The sequence below is a fragment of the Lonchura striata genome, chromosome 37, assembly GCF_046129695.1.
Source record: "Lonchura striata isolate bLonStr1 chromosome 37, bLonStr1.mat, whole genome shotgun sequence".
NCBI lineage: Eukaryota > Metazoa > Chordata > Aves > Passeriformes > Estrildidae > Lonchura > Lonchura striata.
Window position 1 is genome coordinate 894,953 of NC_134639.1, and position 15,616 is coordinate 910,568.

The window sequence follows — 15,616 nt, forward strand, 5'->3', positions numbered from 1 at the left end:
CATTTGTCCCGTAAGTGCCCCCCAGACCCTCCGGGATCACCAAGTGCCCCTCAGCGCCCATTCGGGACCCCCCAAAAGCGTCCTAGGATCCCCTGAGTGCTCCCAGCCCCACAGATGCCCGGTACAGCCACTTCTGGGAATTCCTCTCCTCTCATCCCCCGCGGCCCCAGAGCCCCTCAGAACACAGTTCCGCGCCTAAAATTCCTGCTGCGCCCTGCGCTCTAAGGAACCCGGTTAAATCTCCCCAAGCTCCCCCCGAGTGCTCCAGAGCCCCCGAGGACCTCACGTCGTGGCTCGGACGCAAAAGTGTCCCCCGAGTGCATTCCCGGTCCGCAAACACCGCGTCCGAGGCACTTCCGGGACTACAGCTCCCATCATGCTCCGCGGCGCACGCCCAGCACTGTTCCAACCGTGACTTCATCTCCCGTCATGCCCCGCGCCCCAGCGAGAGCCGCTGTCACCGAGCCTGGAACTCCCGTGATGCTCCGCGGTCTCGTTACACTCCATTGTACCCGCGCCTACAACTCCCGTCAGCCCCCGCGCCCAGCGAGGCCCGCCCGAGCCCCCCTGGTCTCCCCCGGACCCCGAAGGGCCCCAAATTCCCCTCCCTGACCTCCAGGGCCCCCCTGGACCCCCGAGTGCTCCCCCGGACCCCGAACTGCCCCTCAGGATCCCTGAGTGCCCCTCCAAGTGCCCGCCCGGCTCCCCCAGGTGTCCTCCAGACCCTCAAGTTCTCTCTGAATTCCCTCCCCAGACACAAAACTGCCCCAAATGTGCCCCAGAAATGTCTCCATGGACCCCAAAGTGGCCCCTTTTACCCTGTCTGAGAAAATAATACAAAAAACGACAAAAAGCTTAAAAACAGGAGTTATAGCGCAGAGGGCAAAATCAATAGCTGAAAGTGGTCAATGAATTAATGAAGGGAATTGTGATACTTAGAACCCATGACCAAAAAATTTTTTGTTTCCTAAAACATATACATTTTTTGTATAAATTTTAAAAAATACGTGTTAAAGATACAGAATAATATTATTAGACATAAGAAAAAATAATTATAACTGTATTTATTAATTAACCTTTATTTATAAAGAAAAATGCACAATTTTTTAATGCTTTGGGCTGTCAGTCTTAAGCAGGCCCTGTCAGACATGGTGAGGCTGGGAGTGAGGAGCAGCTTGTCCAAACAGGGTCAGCCCTCAAGGAGCTCATTCTTCTCCATGCCCAGCCCTGCTAAGGAGCCATTGAGCATCAAGATCACCTGGGAAATGATTCTATCAACTCTTCTCTGAACAGAAAAATAAAAGAATATTCATGTGATTAAAAAATAAAAATCAGGAGGTGGATTTTGAAGTTTCCCTCCTGAACAGAACTGCAAACTGCACAATCCCTGGAGACTTGAAGACAATGGAAGGAAGACAAAGAGCTCCTGAGGGCTTTCTGTATTTTAAGGATCCCCAGGGTGGATGTGGGGCTGGGTCCAGGAGCCTCAGGCACTGAGAGAAGGATGAAGAAGCTGCTGAAGGAGTCAGAAGCAAAACTCCAAGTTGCTCGGAGAATCCCTGGTCCCCAGTGAGGGCAGGGACTGCCAAAGGCTCCCCAGGCACTGGAGAGAGCAGATCCTGGAGGCCAGGACTGCAGGGAGCCCAAGGCTCAGAGCAGGGAACTGCAATGCTGAGCAAGGCCTGGGCTGGCTGGGGGAAGCAGAAAGGCCAAGCCCTGAGCCCAGCCTGGCACAGCAGGGCCCGTCCCTGACGGGTGGCTCGGGGCTGTTTGTGGGGCAGGGGGATGTGAGGGGCAGCAAGGACAAATGCCATAAACCTGCAGCCCCTGCCAGCCTCCTCAGGGAGGGCGAGGGAGAATGTGAAAAATGCCAATCACTTGGTTTTTAAAATTTTAAAAGTTTAATACTAATAAAATGGTTATAAAAATAATAATAATACAATTACAGTAATGAAGTTTAGAGTTAGGACAATTACAAGACAATAAAAAGCAAAGAATTATGGATGTCCAGGTGCTCTCAGACACTAAATCGCAAAAAGCATGCCTTGTGAACAAAGGAATAATGTTACAAGCAACAGCCTGTTGCATATTCATATATCTCATCCATGATGCATAAATTCCTTGCAAATTAAGAACATTTCTGCTTTTTGTCAACTTCTTCTCCTTAATCCTGTTGGTTCCACAAAGATGGAGAGAAGGTGGAAGAATGTTTGTCTTTTCTGATAAGGAGGCTGTGACTTTTTATGGGCCCCCTTCGCTGACATCTCTGTGTGAGGAGTTTCTTGATTATCTCATCTTCCTGCTTGAGCTTTTAACAAATCCTATATCACAGAGTTTCTATTTTAACATTATGTTGTAACCTAAAGCTACATTTAACTCACTATGTAAGAAATTAATACAGCATAACTTTCTAACATGACACATATAATATTCATTGTAACATTTGCGAAAAGCCAATCATAAAATATGCATTTTTCACAGAGAAGCAAAGTGCAGCCCCTCACAGGGAAGTTCCTTCTGTGGGGCTCCCGAGGCGCTGCCCGAGCCCAGGGACAAAGGCCTGGGTGCCTCTGGCCCTGCCAGCCCTGCCCAGCCCTGCCCATCTGTCCTGGGGCTGTGCCCCCTGTGCGCGCTGCTCCTGTGCCCTGGCCGGCTGCACTCGCCCATCTCGCTGTGCCCCAGCATTTCTCACCCAGCGTTTCTGTGCCCTCCCTGGGCTGCCTGCACCCGGCGCTGCCGGCTCCTGGCACACAGAGCCAGCCCATGCCCCAGCCCCATGCTGGGACACCACCAGCACCAAAATTCTACCCTGGCAGGGACTTTTCTTCCTCCTCAGCTCCAGGCTGAAGCTTCCAAGCTGTGCTTTGGGCAGGTTTCCTTCTCTTCCCACTGCCAAGGAAAGCTCTGTCTTCTGCTGGTCACAGACAGGGAAGGGCTGGTGGGAGATGTGGTGGTCAGAGACTGTTTGGGGCACAGGGGCCAGGAAATTACTGAGTTTTTAAATAGTCTGTGAAAGGAGGGCCATCAATAAATCTTCTACCCTGGAGTTACAGAGAGCAGACTTTGGCCTATTCAGGATTGATTTGGGGAGTACCAAATCAGGTACTGATGTTTTAAAAGGAAACAGCCCTTAAAAACCAAGGATTCCAGGAAGGATGGACACAGTTCAAGAAAGAAATGTTGAAGGAACAGCAACAGCCTGTCCCTCTGTGCCAAAAAGTGAGCTAGCAAGGAAAAAAAATGGCCTGGCAGGTCATGGAGCTTTTTCCAGGAACTCAGGGGAAAAATTAGGGTGCATCACCTTGGGAGGGAGGACCAGGAAACTCAGGACATGCTTAAGAATGTTATTAGGTCATGCAGAAAGCAAAATAGAGAGGTAAAAGCTCAATTACAACTTAACCAGGCCACTTATGTGAAGGAGAATAAAAATGTTTTTATAAATACATTAATGGCAAAAGGAGCGGTAAAGACAACCTCCATTTGGTGGGTCAAAAAAAAAGGTTCCATGAGGCCTCTGGGTGCCACAATGAATTCCTTGGTGCTGCAGTGTCATGATGGAGCCCTGGTGACACAAGATCCTGCAGTGTCACCAGGGACCCTTGGCTCCATGGGCACCACAGTGTGACAATTGTTCCCTCAATTCCCAGAGTCCTTGCAGTGGAGCAATGGCCCCTTGATTCCATTGTCCCCAGGCTCTCCTGCTGGGAAAAGCAACTGAGTGATGAAGCATTTGCTGCATCTGAACACTGAGATCCATCTTGCCCCCTCTTTTCCTTATTGCCATTGTTCCAACTGCACATTTCTCAGAGGATAACCAGGGATTTTGGGACAAAACCACATTTTTTTGATTGTGAATGTCCCTGGCGATCCCCATTACACCAGAGTGAGGTCGCTCTAGAGCAGCTTCTCTCTCTCCTGGCAACCTTTTTCCTCCTCCCCAACCTCCTCCTTCTCTGCCTCCTCCTCCTTCTTGTTACCTTCATCCCCACTGTTCAGAGCATAATTCCAAGAGAAAAGCCAGTGATTTTGGGGCAGAAAACTGCTTTTCTGAGAGGGAACCTCCACAGTGGTTCTGGTCCTGTCAGGGCACCCTTCCTCCCTGTCCTCCTCCTCCTGCCCCGCACTGAGGGCACACCTGAGCTTTGCCCAGAAGAGGGGCCGCGCAGGGAGCTCGGAGGGCCAGCGCAGGTGTGTGCACCGCAGCAGCACACGGCGCATGCGGTGGAAGGCCGAGAGCTCGGCCTCGGGGATGTCCTCGAGGAAGATGAGGACGAGGACATCGCGCAGCTCATCAAAGAGGCGATAGCTGGCCATCTGGATCTCCAGTGAGCACCACTCGCTGCGCAGGTACCCGCGGCTCACCACGCACACCGTGTGCCGGCTGTTGTACACAGCGTCCACGATGTTGTCCACTATGGCGCGGCCGGGGCGAAAGTCACGGTGGTGCAGGCAGAGCCGCAGGGCTCCGCGCTCCAGCTCAGGCACCAACTCCTCCAGCACCCACCGCTCATCCCCAGAGTTGTAGGACACAAAGGTGTCGTAGGTGTAGCGCCGCTGCTCCCGCCGCCAGTGCCCACGTGCCCACGCGTGCAGCAGGAACAGCTGGTAGCGCAACCGCCAGTACCCACGGTGGTACAGCAGTGGCAGCACTAGCAGCAGCAGCACGGCTGGTGCTGTCCCTGCAAACAGGTACCGCCCCATGTCCAGGTAGCACACGCGTGTGTCAAAGGAGTGCAGGTACGTGGAGGCCCCACCCGTCTCACCGCAGGTGTAGTTATACAGGTAGACCACCTGCACGGGCCCACCTTCCAGCCAGGCAGGCAGCCAGGCATTGGCACAGCTGCAACTCAGCGGGCACTTGCGCAGGTCCAGATAGCGCAGGGTGGGGAGGCGGGTGGCCAGAGTCACATCCAATGTACGCAGCTCATTCTTGGCCAGGTGCAGCTCCTGTAGTCGTGTTAGGTTGCCGAAGACCTCGGGGCCAAGGCTGCGCAGTCCTGCACTCTCCAGGTTCAGGCTGCGCAGCTGGCTCAGGTTCTTGAAGACGCCGGCAGGCAGGTGGCCCATCCCGCCGTTGCTGTCAGCCAGCGTCAGGTTCCGCAGCTGTGCCAGGTCATCGAAGGCATCGTCAGGGATGGCCGAGAGTGAGTTCTGTGCCAGAGAGAGTGAGCGCAAGGCACCGAGGCCCTGGAAGAAACGTTGTGGGACTACACGCATCCCATATGGCTGCTGTGCCTGCAGATTCAGGTCATAGAGGTTATGCAGGTAGCGGAAAGGCGGCAGCTGCCGCAGATGTCGGCTCAGGTAGTGCAGCGCGTTGGCATGCAGGTCCAGCACACCCAGCGTCAGCTGCACCGGCTGGAACGCGGCCGCTCTCACCTCCAGCAGCCGGTTGTGGTCCAGGTAAAGTCGGCAAAGCCGCGGGAGGCCCTGGAATGCCTTGGCTGCCAAGTGCTGCAGGTTGTTCCCACCCAGGTCAAGCGTCTGCAGCTGGTCAAGCCCCTTGAAGGCGCCAGGGAAGAGCACGGCCACGCGGTTGTTGCGCAGGTTGAGGTCTCCCAGCTGGTGCAGGTCAGCAAAGGAGCCGGGCAGGAGGTCAGTGAGCAGGTTGTTGTCAAGGCGTAGGTGCCGCAGGTCGTGGAGTCCACGCAGCGCTGCGCGGTCCAGCCGTGCCAGCCCATTCACATCCAGCCGCAGCTGCCGCAGCGCCGGTGCATTGTCAAAAGCACCCGCACCAGCCACCAGGATGCGGTTGAAGCGCAGGGACATGTTGTGCAGCTGCCGCAGAACTGGGGACCCGTTGCACGATGGCAGCCGCTGCAGCAAGTTGTGCTCAGCCACCAGCTCGCTCAGCTCTGCGCGCTGTGCCTGGTTCAGCAGCCGCCCTACGCAGCCCAGGTGCCGCAGCCGGTTGCCAGATAAATCCAGGGCACCCAGCACCGGACACTCGGCCAGAGCCCCATCGGGCATTGCTGTGAGCCCCATGCGCTGCAGCTGCAGCCTCTGCAGCTGCTGTCCTCTCAGCTGCTGGAACAGGTATTCCAGGCCGCTCGTGCCTACCTGTAGCCCTGACACGTCCACCTGGTGCGGGGAGATTCCAGGCACACGCAGCAGCTGCACTACGTCCAGCGGGTTCCCAGCCAGGTGCAGGTATGTCAGGTTGCTCAGGCACAGGTGAGCGAGTGGTGCAGGGTCTGAAATGTTGTTGTAGGACAGGTCAAGCTCACGCAGCCCTGAGGGCATCACCCCAGGGGTGGCCCCTGAAAGAGCTCCCAGGGAGTTGTTGCAGAGGTGCAAGACCCTCAGCGTGGGTGGCAGCCCCGGGCCCAGTGTCGACAGCATGTTTACACACAGGTCGAGCAGGTCTAGGTGCGTCAGATTCCCCACAGCCATGGCCACGGGCTCCAGTGCTTGGAGCCGGCCATCCCACAGCCAGAGCGTGGTGAGTGCGGCCAGTGGCTGGAAAGCTCTGGGGGCCACTTTCTGTAGCGGATTGTGGTCCAGCCGCAGCGTGCTCAGATTTCCCAGCCCAGAGTACACACCCGTGGCCAGCACTGACACCTTGTTGTGGGCCAGGTCTAGGTGCACCAGTGCTGACAGCCCCCAGAAAGCCCCTGGGGCCAGGCGTTCCAGCTGGTTGTGGGTCAGATCAAGGGTGTAGAGCTGCGGCAGGTGGGCAAAGGCACCAGGGGGCACCTGGCGCAAGATATTGACAGAGAGGTTGAGGAATGTGGCAGTGGAGGGGAGGTCGCCCACTGCAGCCCCCACGGTGCTCAGGAAGCGCTGGATGCAGCGGAACAGACCAGGGTCCCGCGGTGCCTGGATGCAGTTGCAGAAGCCATAGGGAGAGACCCCTGCAGGCACCACCACCAGTGTCACCAGTGTCACCAGCAGCGGGGTGCACATCCTGACTCACCCTGCAGAGATCCTGGATGCAGTGGGAGAGAGAGGAGGAGGAAGCATGTCCTTGGTACCACAGAGACCACGCTCAAGGCCCACACTTGGGGCTCAGGGATCCCCACCACCCTAGGGATCCCCTTGTGAACCAGAGACCCCACCAGCATCCCAAAGACCCAACTCAGGGCCCAGGGACCCCCGATCCACACCCCAGAGACCCAAACAGAACACCGGGACTCCCACTCTGTGTCCAAGGACTCCTCATCCCCACCCCAGGGAATCACATACATACTCCAGGGACTCCCGTCAGGGCCCAGAGGACCCCCCCACCCCCATCCACAGCCCAGGCAGACACACTCCAGGGACCCCCACCAGAGCCCAGGGACCTCCCCTAGGGCCAAAGAACCTCCACACACCCCAAGGACCCCTTGCCCCCCACGGATTTTGGGCACCCCCCTGCTCCCCGTCAAGTTCCCACCGTGCCACTGCCTCTGCTTTGGGTGATTTTGGGGTTAGAAACGGGAAGTTTGGGGTATCGCTTTTTGTCACCACTGCCCCACCCACCTCCCAGTGACGTAGGTGGGGGAGGCCCCTGCCCAGACGGATTTAGGGGTCCCCAAGGGGCTGGCAGGGCTACGAGTCTACACAGCTGGGTCACCCCGCCTCGGTGCAGACTCCCGGAGTCTGGGGGGCCCCTGGGACACCCAAGCCTCTTCGCCCCGGCCGCGCCGTCCCCCTGCTGCCACGTGCTGCTCTTGGTTCCTCTTCCCCTTCCTCAGACTGAACCAGCTGGTTTTGGTTCCTTCGGGGAAAATACTGGGCTGTACTGGGTTCTACTTTCTTATACTGGGCTATACTGTACTATATTGGTCTATAGTGGGCTGTGCCAGTTGTACTGAGTTATCCTGGACTCTAAAGGCTGCTAGTGGGCTGTACTGGGCTGTACTGGGCGGTACTGGTCTGTACTGGGCTGTACTGGGCAGTACTGGCCTGTACTGGGCTGTAATGGTCTGTACTGGGCTGTACTGGTCTGTACTGGTCTGTACTGAGCTCTAATGGGCTCTACTGGTCTGTATTGGTCTTTACTGGGTTGTACTGGTCTGTACTGGTCTGTACTGGTCTATACTGCTCTGTACTGGTCTGGACTGGTCTTTACTGGTCTGTACTGGTCTGTACTGCTCTGTACTGTTCTGTGTTATAAGTTGAGGCGAATAATTTGATTCAGCCTGTTAAGATCAATTAATAGTTTTATTAATTACAGCAAGCGATAGCAAGCAAAACAGCGCTGGGTTCAGCTGTGAGCCTGGCTCCGCCAAAAGCTGACAACCTTTCCTTCTCTTCAGTCCCTTTTTACCTTGCATAAGTGGGGGTGATGAGTCTCGTTCCACCGTGGTTATCAGTCCCAGGAACAATGGGTTGCACAAGTAGGGTGGTGTGTCTCCTTCCACTGCGGTTTATCAGTTTTCAGCAACAATGGGTGTCCACTGCGGTTATCAGTTCCAGCCAGTCCTGCAAAATCTTTCACAATCTTTGTTTGTGGTTACCAGTCAAGCCTGCAAATTCCATGTCCCGACTTCCCCCCCTTTTATCCTAATTTCATACTTTTGATGAACAAACAAGTCAATGCAGTTTCTCACACTCTGTACCAGTCTATACTGGTCTATACTGCTCTGTACTGGGCTGTACTGGGCTGTACTGGTCTATACTGGTCTGTACTGGTCCGTACTGCTCTGTACTGGTCTGTACTGGTCTGTACTGGTCTGTACTGGCCTATACTGGTCTGTACTGGTCTGTACTGGTCTGTACTGGTCTGTACTGGCCTATACTGGTCTGTACTGGTCTGTACTGGTCCGTACTGGTCTGTACTGGTCTTTACTGGTCTGTACTGGCCTATACTGGTCTGTACTGGTCTGTACTGGTCTGTACTGGTCTGTACTGGTCTATACTGGTCTGTACTGGTCTGTACTGGTCTGTACTGGTCTATACTGGACTGTACTGGGCTGTACTGGTCTGTACTGGTCTGTACTGGTCTGTACTGGTCTGTACTGGTCTGTACTGGTCTGTACTGGTCTATACTGGTCTGTACTGGTCTGTACTGGTCTATACTGGACTGTACTGGGCTGTACTGGTCTGTACTGGTCTGTACTGGTCTGTACTGGGACAGAGTCGCGGCCCCGCTGCGGCGCAGGGGGCGTGGCCTGATCTGGGGGCGTGGCCTGCCCAATGACGTCACCCGGGCGGGGCCTGCAGGGGCGGGGCCCGCGCAGCAGCGGGGCTGGGCGGGGCCTGCGGGAGGGGCGGGGCCGAGGCTGAGGGCGGGGCCCTGTCGGGAACGGGGGCGCCGGGAGAGTGGGGGTCCGTCAGAACGGGGGGCGCATTTCGGCCGGGGGGTTACGGGCGGGCTCGGGGGATTGGGGGGCTGCAGGGACCGGGGTGCACGGGGCAATGATGGGGGGCGGGCGGGCGGGGCTGCAGGGACTGCGCTGTGCCGGGGCTGCAGCTTCCGCCCCGACCCGAGCGCTGGTGGTGCGGAGTCCTCAGCGAACGCGGGGCGAGCACCCCACATCTGAGCCCAGGAAGGCCTCGGCCCCCCGGGCCATGGGCTGGAGCTGGAGTACGAGATGGTGCTGAGCACCGGGGATTCCTGCCGGGCGCGGCACCTCTCGGCTGATGAGTTCGGTGCGGCCGCGGCCGGGGAAAGGCCGTGCAAGGGGGACTGGTGTGCATCGAGATCAGGGGGGTATATTGGGGGTTATGGGGGTCTGAGGAGGCTTATTGGGCTCTGGAGGGGATGAGGGGTTGGTGTACATCAGGGTCTGGGGCTACATGGGGAGTTATGGTGGTCTGGGGGGCTGCAGGGATTGGGGCACTTTGAGATGGCGATGTATATGAGGGTCTGGGGGACTGTTTAGGGGTTTGGGGGTTTGTGAGGATTGGGGTGCATCAGTATGGGGGATATATTTGAGGTTATTGAGGTGAGAGGAAGCTAAAGGGGTTGGGGTACATGGGGAATTGTGGTGGGGCTGCAATGCAGGGGTCATCTGTGGATACCCTGGTGGGTATTGGGGGCTTCATGGAGTGAAGCCCTTCTCACCGTGCCCCCCACCTTCCCCAGGTGTTCTGGAGACAGACATCACCCTCGTCCCCATCATCATCCTCACGTTACTCATCAGCGAGCAGCTGGGGGAGATCTGAGCTTCAAGGGGGCCTGGGGGAGGCAGTGCTCTGAGAGATCCTGTGCTCACCCCTCCAGTCCCCCCAGACCTGTCTAGGGTGGCAGCCGCTCCACACCACCTGAAGAGGCTCATGGTGGCTGCCAGCATGGAGCATGAAGGGGGAGCCTGTGGGGCTATGGGCAGGTTTGTGGGGTCCAGCAGCAGCTGCAGGGACTGGAGAGCATCGGGCTCTGGGGAAGTTACATTGGGATTTGGGGGATCTTCAGAGACTGGGAGGTTCAAGGTCCAAGTGGCATATTGAGATTTGATGGGGCTGGGGGTTCTGGGTGGTTTTGGGGGGCTTTCCCAGCAAAGTATAGGGGATATGGGGGAGCACAGAGGCACTTTGAAGTCATGGGAGTTAATGAGGGGCTTGGGGGAGTACAGGAGGTGTAGGGGTGCACAGACCCTCGTGTCGGGGATGTGATGAAGGGGGTGCCCAGCCCTCCCCATACCCCCATGCTGGCTGCTTCCTCCACCCCATCAGCTTCCTCATCTTCCTCCTTGTGCTCATCCTGCTGGGCAAGTGCTTTTCCATCACAGGTACCACGGAGGGTATGGGGAGGTGACTGGGGAGCACGGGGGCAGCTGTGGGTCACTATGGGGCAGTCAGGGGTCCCTATAGAACATTTGCAGGGGGTCTGGGTGGTAGTTTGGGGGTCTCTATGGGGCACCCAGAGGGTTGGTGCTTTCAGAGATCTCATTAGACTGGGGAACTCCATCCAGCTCTCCATGAACATCACCCTGTACAGTGTCACCCATATCACCCTGCTCGCCTACAAGGCCCAGGTGAGACCCCTACACCCACCTGTATTTTTGCTGTATACATAGGGTTTGTGGGTTATTTGGGGGGTATTTTGGGATGCAGGGGCAGTTCTTTGCCCACAAGGAGGTACATTTTGGGGGGCAGTTCTTTGACCACCATGAGGTGCTTTATAATTGAGGTTCAGGTGAGACCCATGTGCCCAGCTGTATTTGGGGAATATGGGAGGCATTTGAAGGGATATGGGGTATTTGGATGGTGTTTGCTTTGTGGAGTTTGTCTTTGGAGGGAGAGGCAGTTTTTTGACCCTGGTCAGGTGATGTACCCCTACAAGTCACCTGTGGGGCACAGGCTCATTGTGCTGCAGTTCAGGGCCTTCAGCTGGTTGTGCAGTGCCATTTCCATCACTGTCACCATTGTCCTTGAGCACCGCTACTTCTACCTGCCCTTCCTGGGGGCTTATGCCCTCTGGTGCCTCCTGGGGTACCTGGAGGACACCTGAGGTCTCTCACACAAGGGTCTCTCAAGGGGGTCTCATGAGGGTCTCACAGGGGTGTCACAAGGTTCAGTCTCATAGAAGTCTCAAAGTGTTCTTGCAGTCAGAAAACTCTTTAAGGAAAAATGCCACTCAGTTTCCACTTGGCAAGTCCTCAGGTAGAATTGAAGGGCTGATGTTACTTCAGACCCTCTGGAAGGAACCTCCAGGTCATATTTACAAGAGGGGAGCAACAAGTACCATGATCAGAGCTGGAGGGGCCCTGGCTCCAGCCAGGTGTGGGAAAAGGACAATGGGGTCTGTTGGATTGTGTGGATCCATGGCCTGGCACAGCAGAGCCACAGGAGCACAAGGCCTTAGTTGACATGGGTGGATAATGTACCCTGATGCCATCATGCAGGGGCAGAATCCATCTCTGTTTCTGGGATGACAGGGGGGTCCCAACAGGGACTATACTGGGGGCTGAAGTGCTCCTGACTGGACATGAGTGGCAGAAAAATGCAGTTGTTACTGGCCTAGAGGCTCCGTGTATCCTTGGCATAGATCACCTCAGGAGAGGTATTTCAAATACCCAAAAGGACACCACCGGGCTTTGGGAGAGCTGCTGTGGATAAAGAAGAACTTTAGACAGCTGAATCTCTTGTTTGGTCTTTCAGAGGACCCTTCTGCTGTGGGACTGCTGAGGGTTGAAGAACAGCAGGTACTGATGGCCAGCCCAGCAGTGTCCCATCGGCAACATGGCACCAAGTGGAACTTCAGGAGGCTGTCCATGAGCTGATCCGGGCGCTGGAGAGCTGGGCGTGCTCAGCAAGACTCGCTCACCCCTCAGTAGCCCCACATGGCCCCTGCCTGAGTCCCGTGGAGAGTGGACACTGGCAGCGGACTGTCATGGCCTGAATGAAGTCCCACCATCACTGAGTGCTGCCATGCTGGACGTGTTGGAACTTCAGCGTGAGCTGGAGTCCAAGGCAGCAAAGTGGTGCCACAGCAGAGAAAGCTTTTGAGAAAGAGGATAAGATGATTCAGATCCTCCTGAAGGCTGGTTTTGCTATAAAACAGGGTAAAGTCAAGTGACCTGCCCAAGAAATTCAGTTTTTAGAAGTAAAATAGCAAGATGGACATTGTCAGATTCCAGCGGATGTGGTCAACAAAATAGCAGCCATATCCCCACTGACCCACAGGAAGGAAACACAGGCTTTCCTGGCACTGTGGTATTTTGGAAAATGCATATTCCAGGTTACAGTCAGATTGTAAACCCTCTCTATCATATGACAGACATCAAAGAAGATTGATTTCAAGTGGGGTCTTTCACAGCAACAAGCTTTTGAACAAATTAAAGAGGAGATTCTTCCTTACAGTAGCCGTTGGAGCAGTCAGGAGAGGACAAGGTATGGAAAAAATGCTCCACACTGCAGCCAGGGAGAATGGTCCACCCTGGAGCCTCCAGCAGAAGGGACCTGGGGAAGTTGGAGGACCACCTTATGGTTCTTGAGTCTGGGATACAAAGGATCTGAGGCCAGCTATACCCATACACCACTCTGCAGCTTATGAGGAGGTTCCATCTGTTTCAGAAGGGACTGGCACTGAAGCACAGCTCCCACTGGCACCCGACTGCCAGTGCTGGGACGGGATGTTCAAAGGGAAAGTCATCTTGGAAGTCATTACAAACTGGCCCTGTGGCAAAATTTTCAGATTATCATCAGAAGGGGAAGAGGTGAAGGTGGCACGTGCTAGGGAGGCCCTGACTACCAGGAAATGAAAAGCATCACTCTCTCTTTCCTGATGGTTCCTGCCATATTGTAGGGATGCATCAAAAATGGAAAGCTGCTGTGTGGAGTCCTACTCCATTAACCCCTTTGCCTCCTAAGAGATAAAAAAAAGGGAAAACAATACAAAAAGGTGACTGTCACTAGGCTATACTCGCCACCTTGGTGTGTCAGAAAAAACTCTTCAGAGGAGGTTTCGCTGATTAGACTGGTCCTCAAAGCTTCGAGGGTTGTCGGCCACCCCCAGAGAAATCCCCCAGAAAATTGGGGTTTTTCTCTCTGATAGTGATTTAGAATCCAGAGGAGATCCAATGGAGACACTTCCAAAAGGCTCAGTAAAGCCTCAAGGTCAGGGCCCAGTTGTGCATCAATTGAAAATGTGGGTGTTAGAGTAGTGGTTGCTGCTGCCTATCATCTGTCTCCTGCGGAAAAGCAAGTTGAGATAACCTTCAGTCAATGCAGTCAGACCCTCACTTAGCACCCACCACAGCTGGCTCAGCGACAGAGGCAAGAAAGGCTCTTTTTGCTCTTTTTGCAGGGTTTTATTCCAGTGGAGGATATCACATGTGGCTGAAGGGAGCTCAGCGAGGTAAAAGAGGGGGACCACGTGGAAGAGACAGCTTGAGAAGGGGAAGGGGTGGGGGACAGGGCTAAGGGCTGGGCAGAAGGGTTTGGTCTCCAGGGAAAGGGGGGTGGCCACCAGGGCTACCGATCCTGTGAGGGGACAGGGAAAGGAGAAACCAGGGGAAGTTGCACAGGGGAAGTTGACACAGAGACCCAAATGCGAGACTGCTTTTCCCCCCAGGAGGACTGGCTCTGTGGTGAGCAGTTACTGCTGTTGCCAGGGCTGAGGACTTGGGAGCGAGGTGGGAGAGTTCATGGGATGCTACATGCTACATGGCAACTTATGGAAGCCACTGAAGGACAAGGTGGCTCCAGGCACGTTACAGAGCTTAAAGCCTAAAGCCGTCTAGCTAGCTTTGGACATGGCTGAATGAGAGAAATGGCCAACTCTACCTCAGCTCTGACTCATGGATGGTGGCAAGTGCTCTGTGGGGTGGTTGGAACAATGGAAAAAGGACAATTGGCAGCACAAGGGAAACCCATTGGGGCTGCTGGGCTGGGGCAGGACATCACTGCCCAGGGGACAAGCTGGTTGTGAAAGTCCCTCCTGTGGGTGCTCACGTACCCAGGAGTCGGGCACTGATGAGCATCACAGCAATGGACAGAGGGATGGGGCCTGCCAGGATTAAAGTGTCCCAGGTGGGTCTGGACTGGCCACACAAGGCTGAGTTATTTCTGGCTCAGTGGGCCCACGATGCCTCAGGTAGCCAGTGTTTCAGGGGCAGATGAGAGGCTGTCCGGGCGAAGTAAAGACCTTCCTGTCCTGGAACATTTTGTGTGGGAGCAATCCGTGGATGGATCCAAATTTTGAGCTTAGCGCCAAATTTAGGAGGTTGGGCTCAGAAAGTGAATGAAAGCACATTTCCTTGGAAGGAGAAACACCTAGTCTTACTGTTAGTGCTGCAGATGATTGTTGGCCCAGGAAAGGAAAAGGCAAACAAGACCTATCTCTCAAGACACCTATTCTGTTGGAGAAATCCTTGGACATATTCCTTAGTAGAGGTGGTTTCCAAATTCCTCATATGTGCTCCCGAAAGGGAATGACAATATTTTTCCTTGGAAAATAAAGCACTAGTCACAGTGTTTTAGGATGAAAACGTTTTGCTGGCCTTCACCTCCACCTGGCAGATGATCATATGCAGCACCGTCAGTCGGACAAGGTGTTTCCCTTCACAAGAATAGGTGCTGTCATTCACGTTGAAGAACCTAGCTGCAGCATTTGGAGCCGAGTTCCAGTATTGAATACATCTAGGGCTCTAGACATTGCTCTCACACCAAACAGACTAGGGCAGGAAACTCTCACTGGCATTTTTCTCCCCTCTCCAGTTTATAATCTGAGGCTAGCTGCTTTCCTTCCCATGCAAAAGCACTGTCATTCCATTTCAGGAGTCAAAACTTTTGTAAACCACCTCCAATATTGAGTATGTCCAAGGATTGCTGCCAAACAAAGACTCCAGGACAGAAAGGTTTTGCTGACTTGTCTCTCTACTAGGCAGATGATCATCTGTGGCACCAACATTAGGACTGGGAGTTTCATTTTCTAGGAAAGGTACTGTCATTCACTTGGAGGGCCTGGGTTCTGGCATTTGGATTCAAGCTCCAATATTGAATGTCTAAGGATTGCTGCCACACAAAGCATGTGAGAACAGAAAGCTGTTGCTGGCTTTTACCTTCACTTTGCAGTCATGTGAACACCACCAGCAGGACTATGTGTTTGCCTTCCCAAAGAAAGGTACTGTCATTCATGTCCAGGAGCACAGTTACAGCATTTGGAGCCACACGCCAATACTAAATACTTCCAGTGGATGTCTAACAGAAGACGATCCAGAGCAGAAAGATCTTTGTGGCCTTTACC

At 54.7% G+C, this 15,616-nt stretch overlaps 1 protein-coding gene across 1 annotated transcript; it reads right to left on the reverse strand.

Moving 5' to 3' along the window:
• Positions 1-3,297: 3,297 nt before the first annotated feature.
• On the reverse strand, positions 3,298-7,395 carry LOC144247973 (uncharacterized). Its single transcript, XM_077789775.1, has 3 exons — positions 7,376-7,395; positions 4,091-6,928; positions 3,298-3,301 (listed from the first exon to the last, which is right to left on the reverse strand). Exons 2-3 carry the CDS (start codon positions 6,904-6,906, stop codon positions 3,298-3,300), a joined length of 2,820 nt encoding a protein of 939 aa, XP_077645901.1. The 5' UTR covers positions 6,907-6,928; positions 7,376-7,395.
• Between the last annotated feature and the right edge of the window lie 8,221 nt (positions 7,396-15,616).

Excerpts from the sequence above, each read along its gene's own strand:
- LOC144247973 (XM_077789775.1), bottom strand. The coding sequence starts at position 6,906 with ATGTGCACCCCGCTGCTGGTGACACTGGTGACACTGGTGGTGGTGCCT.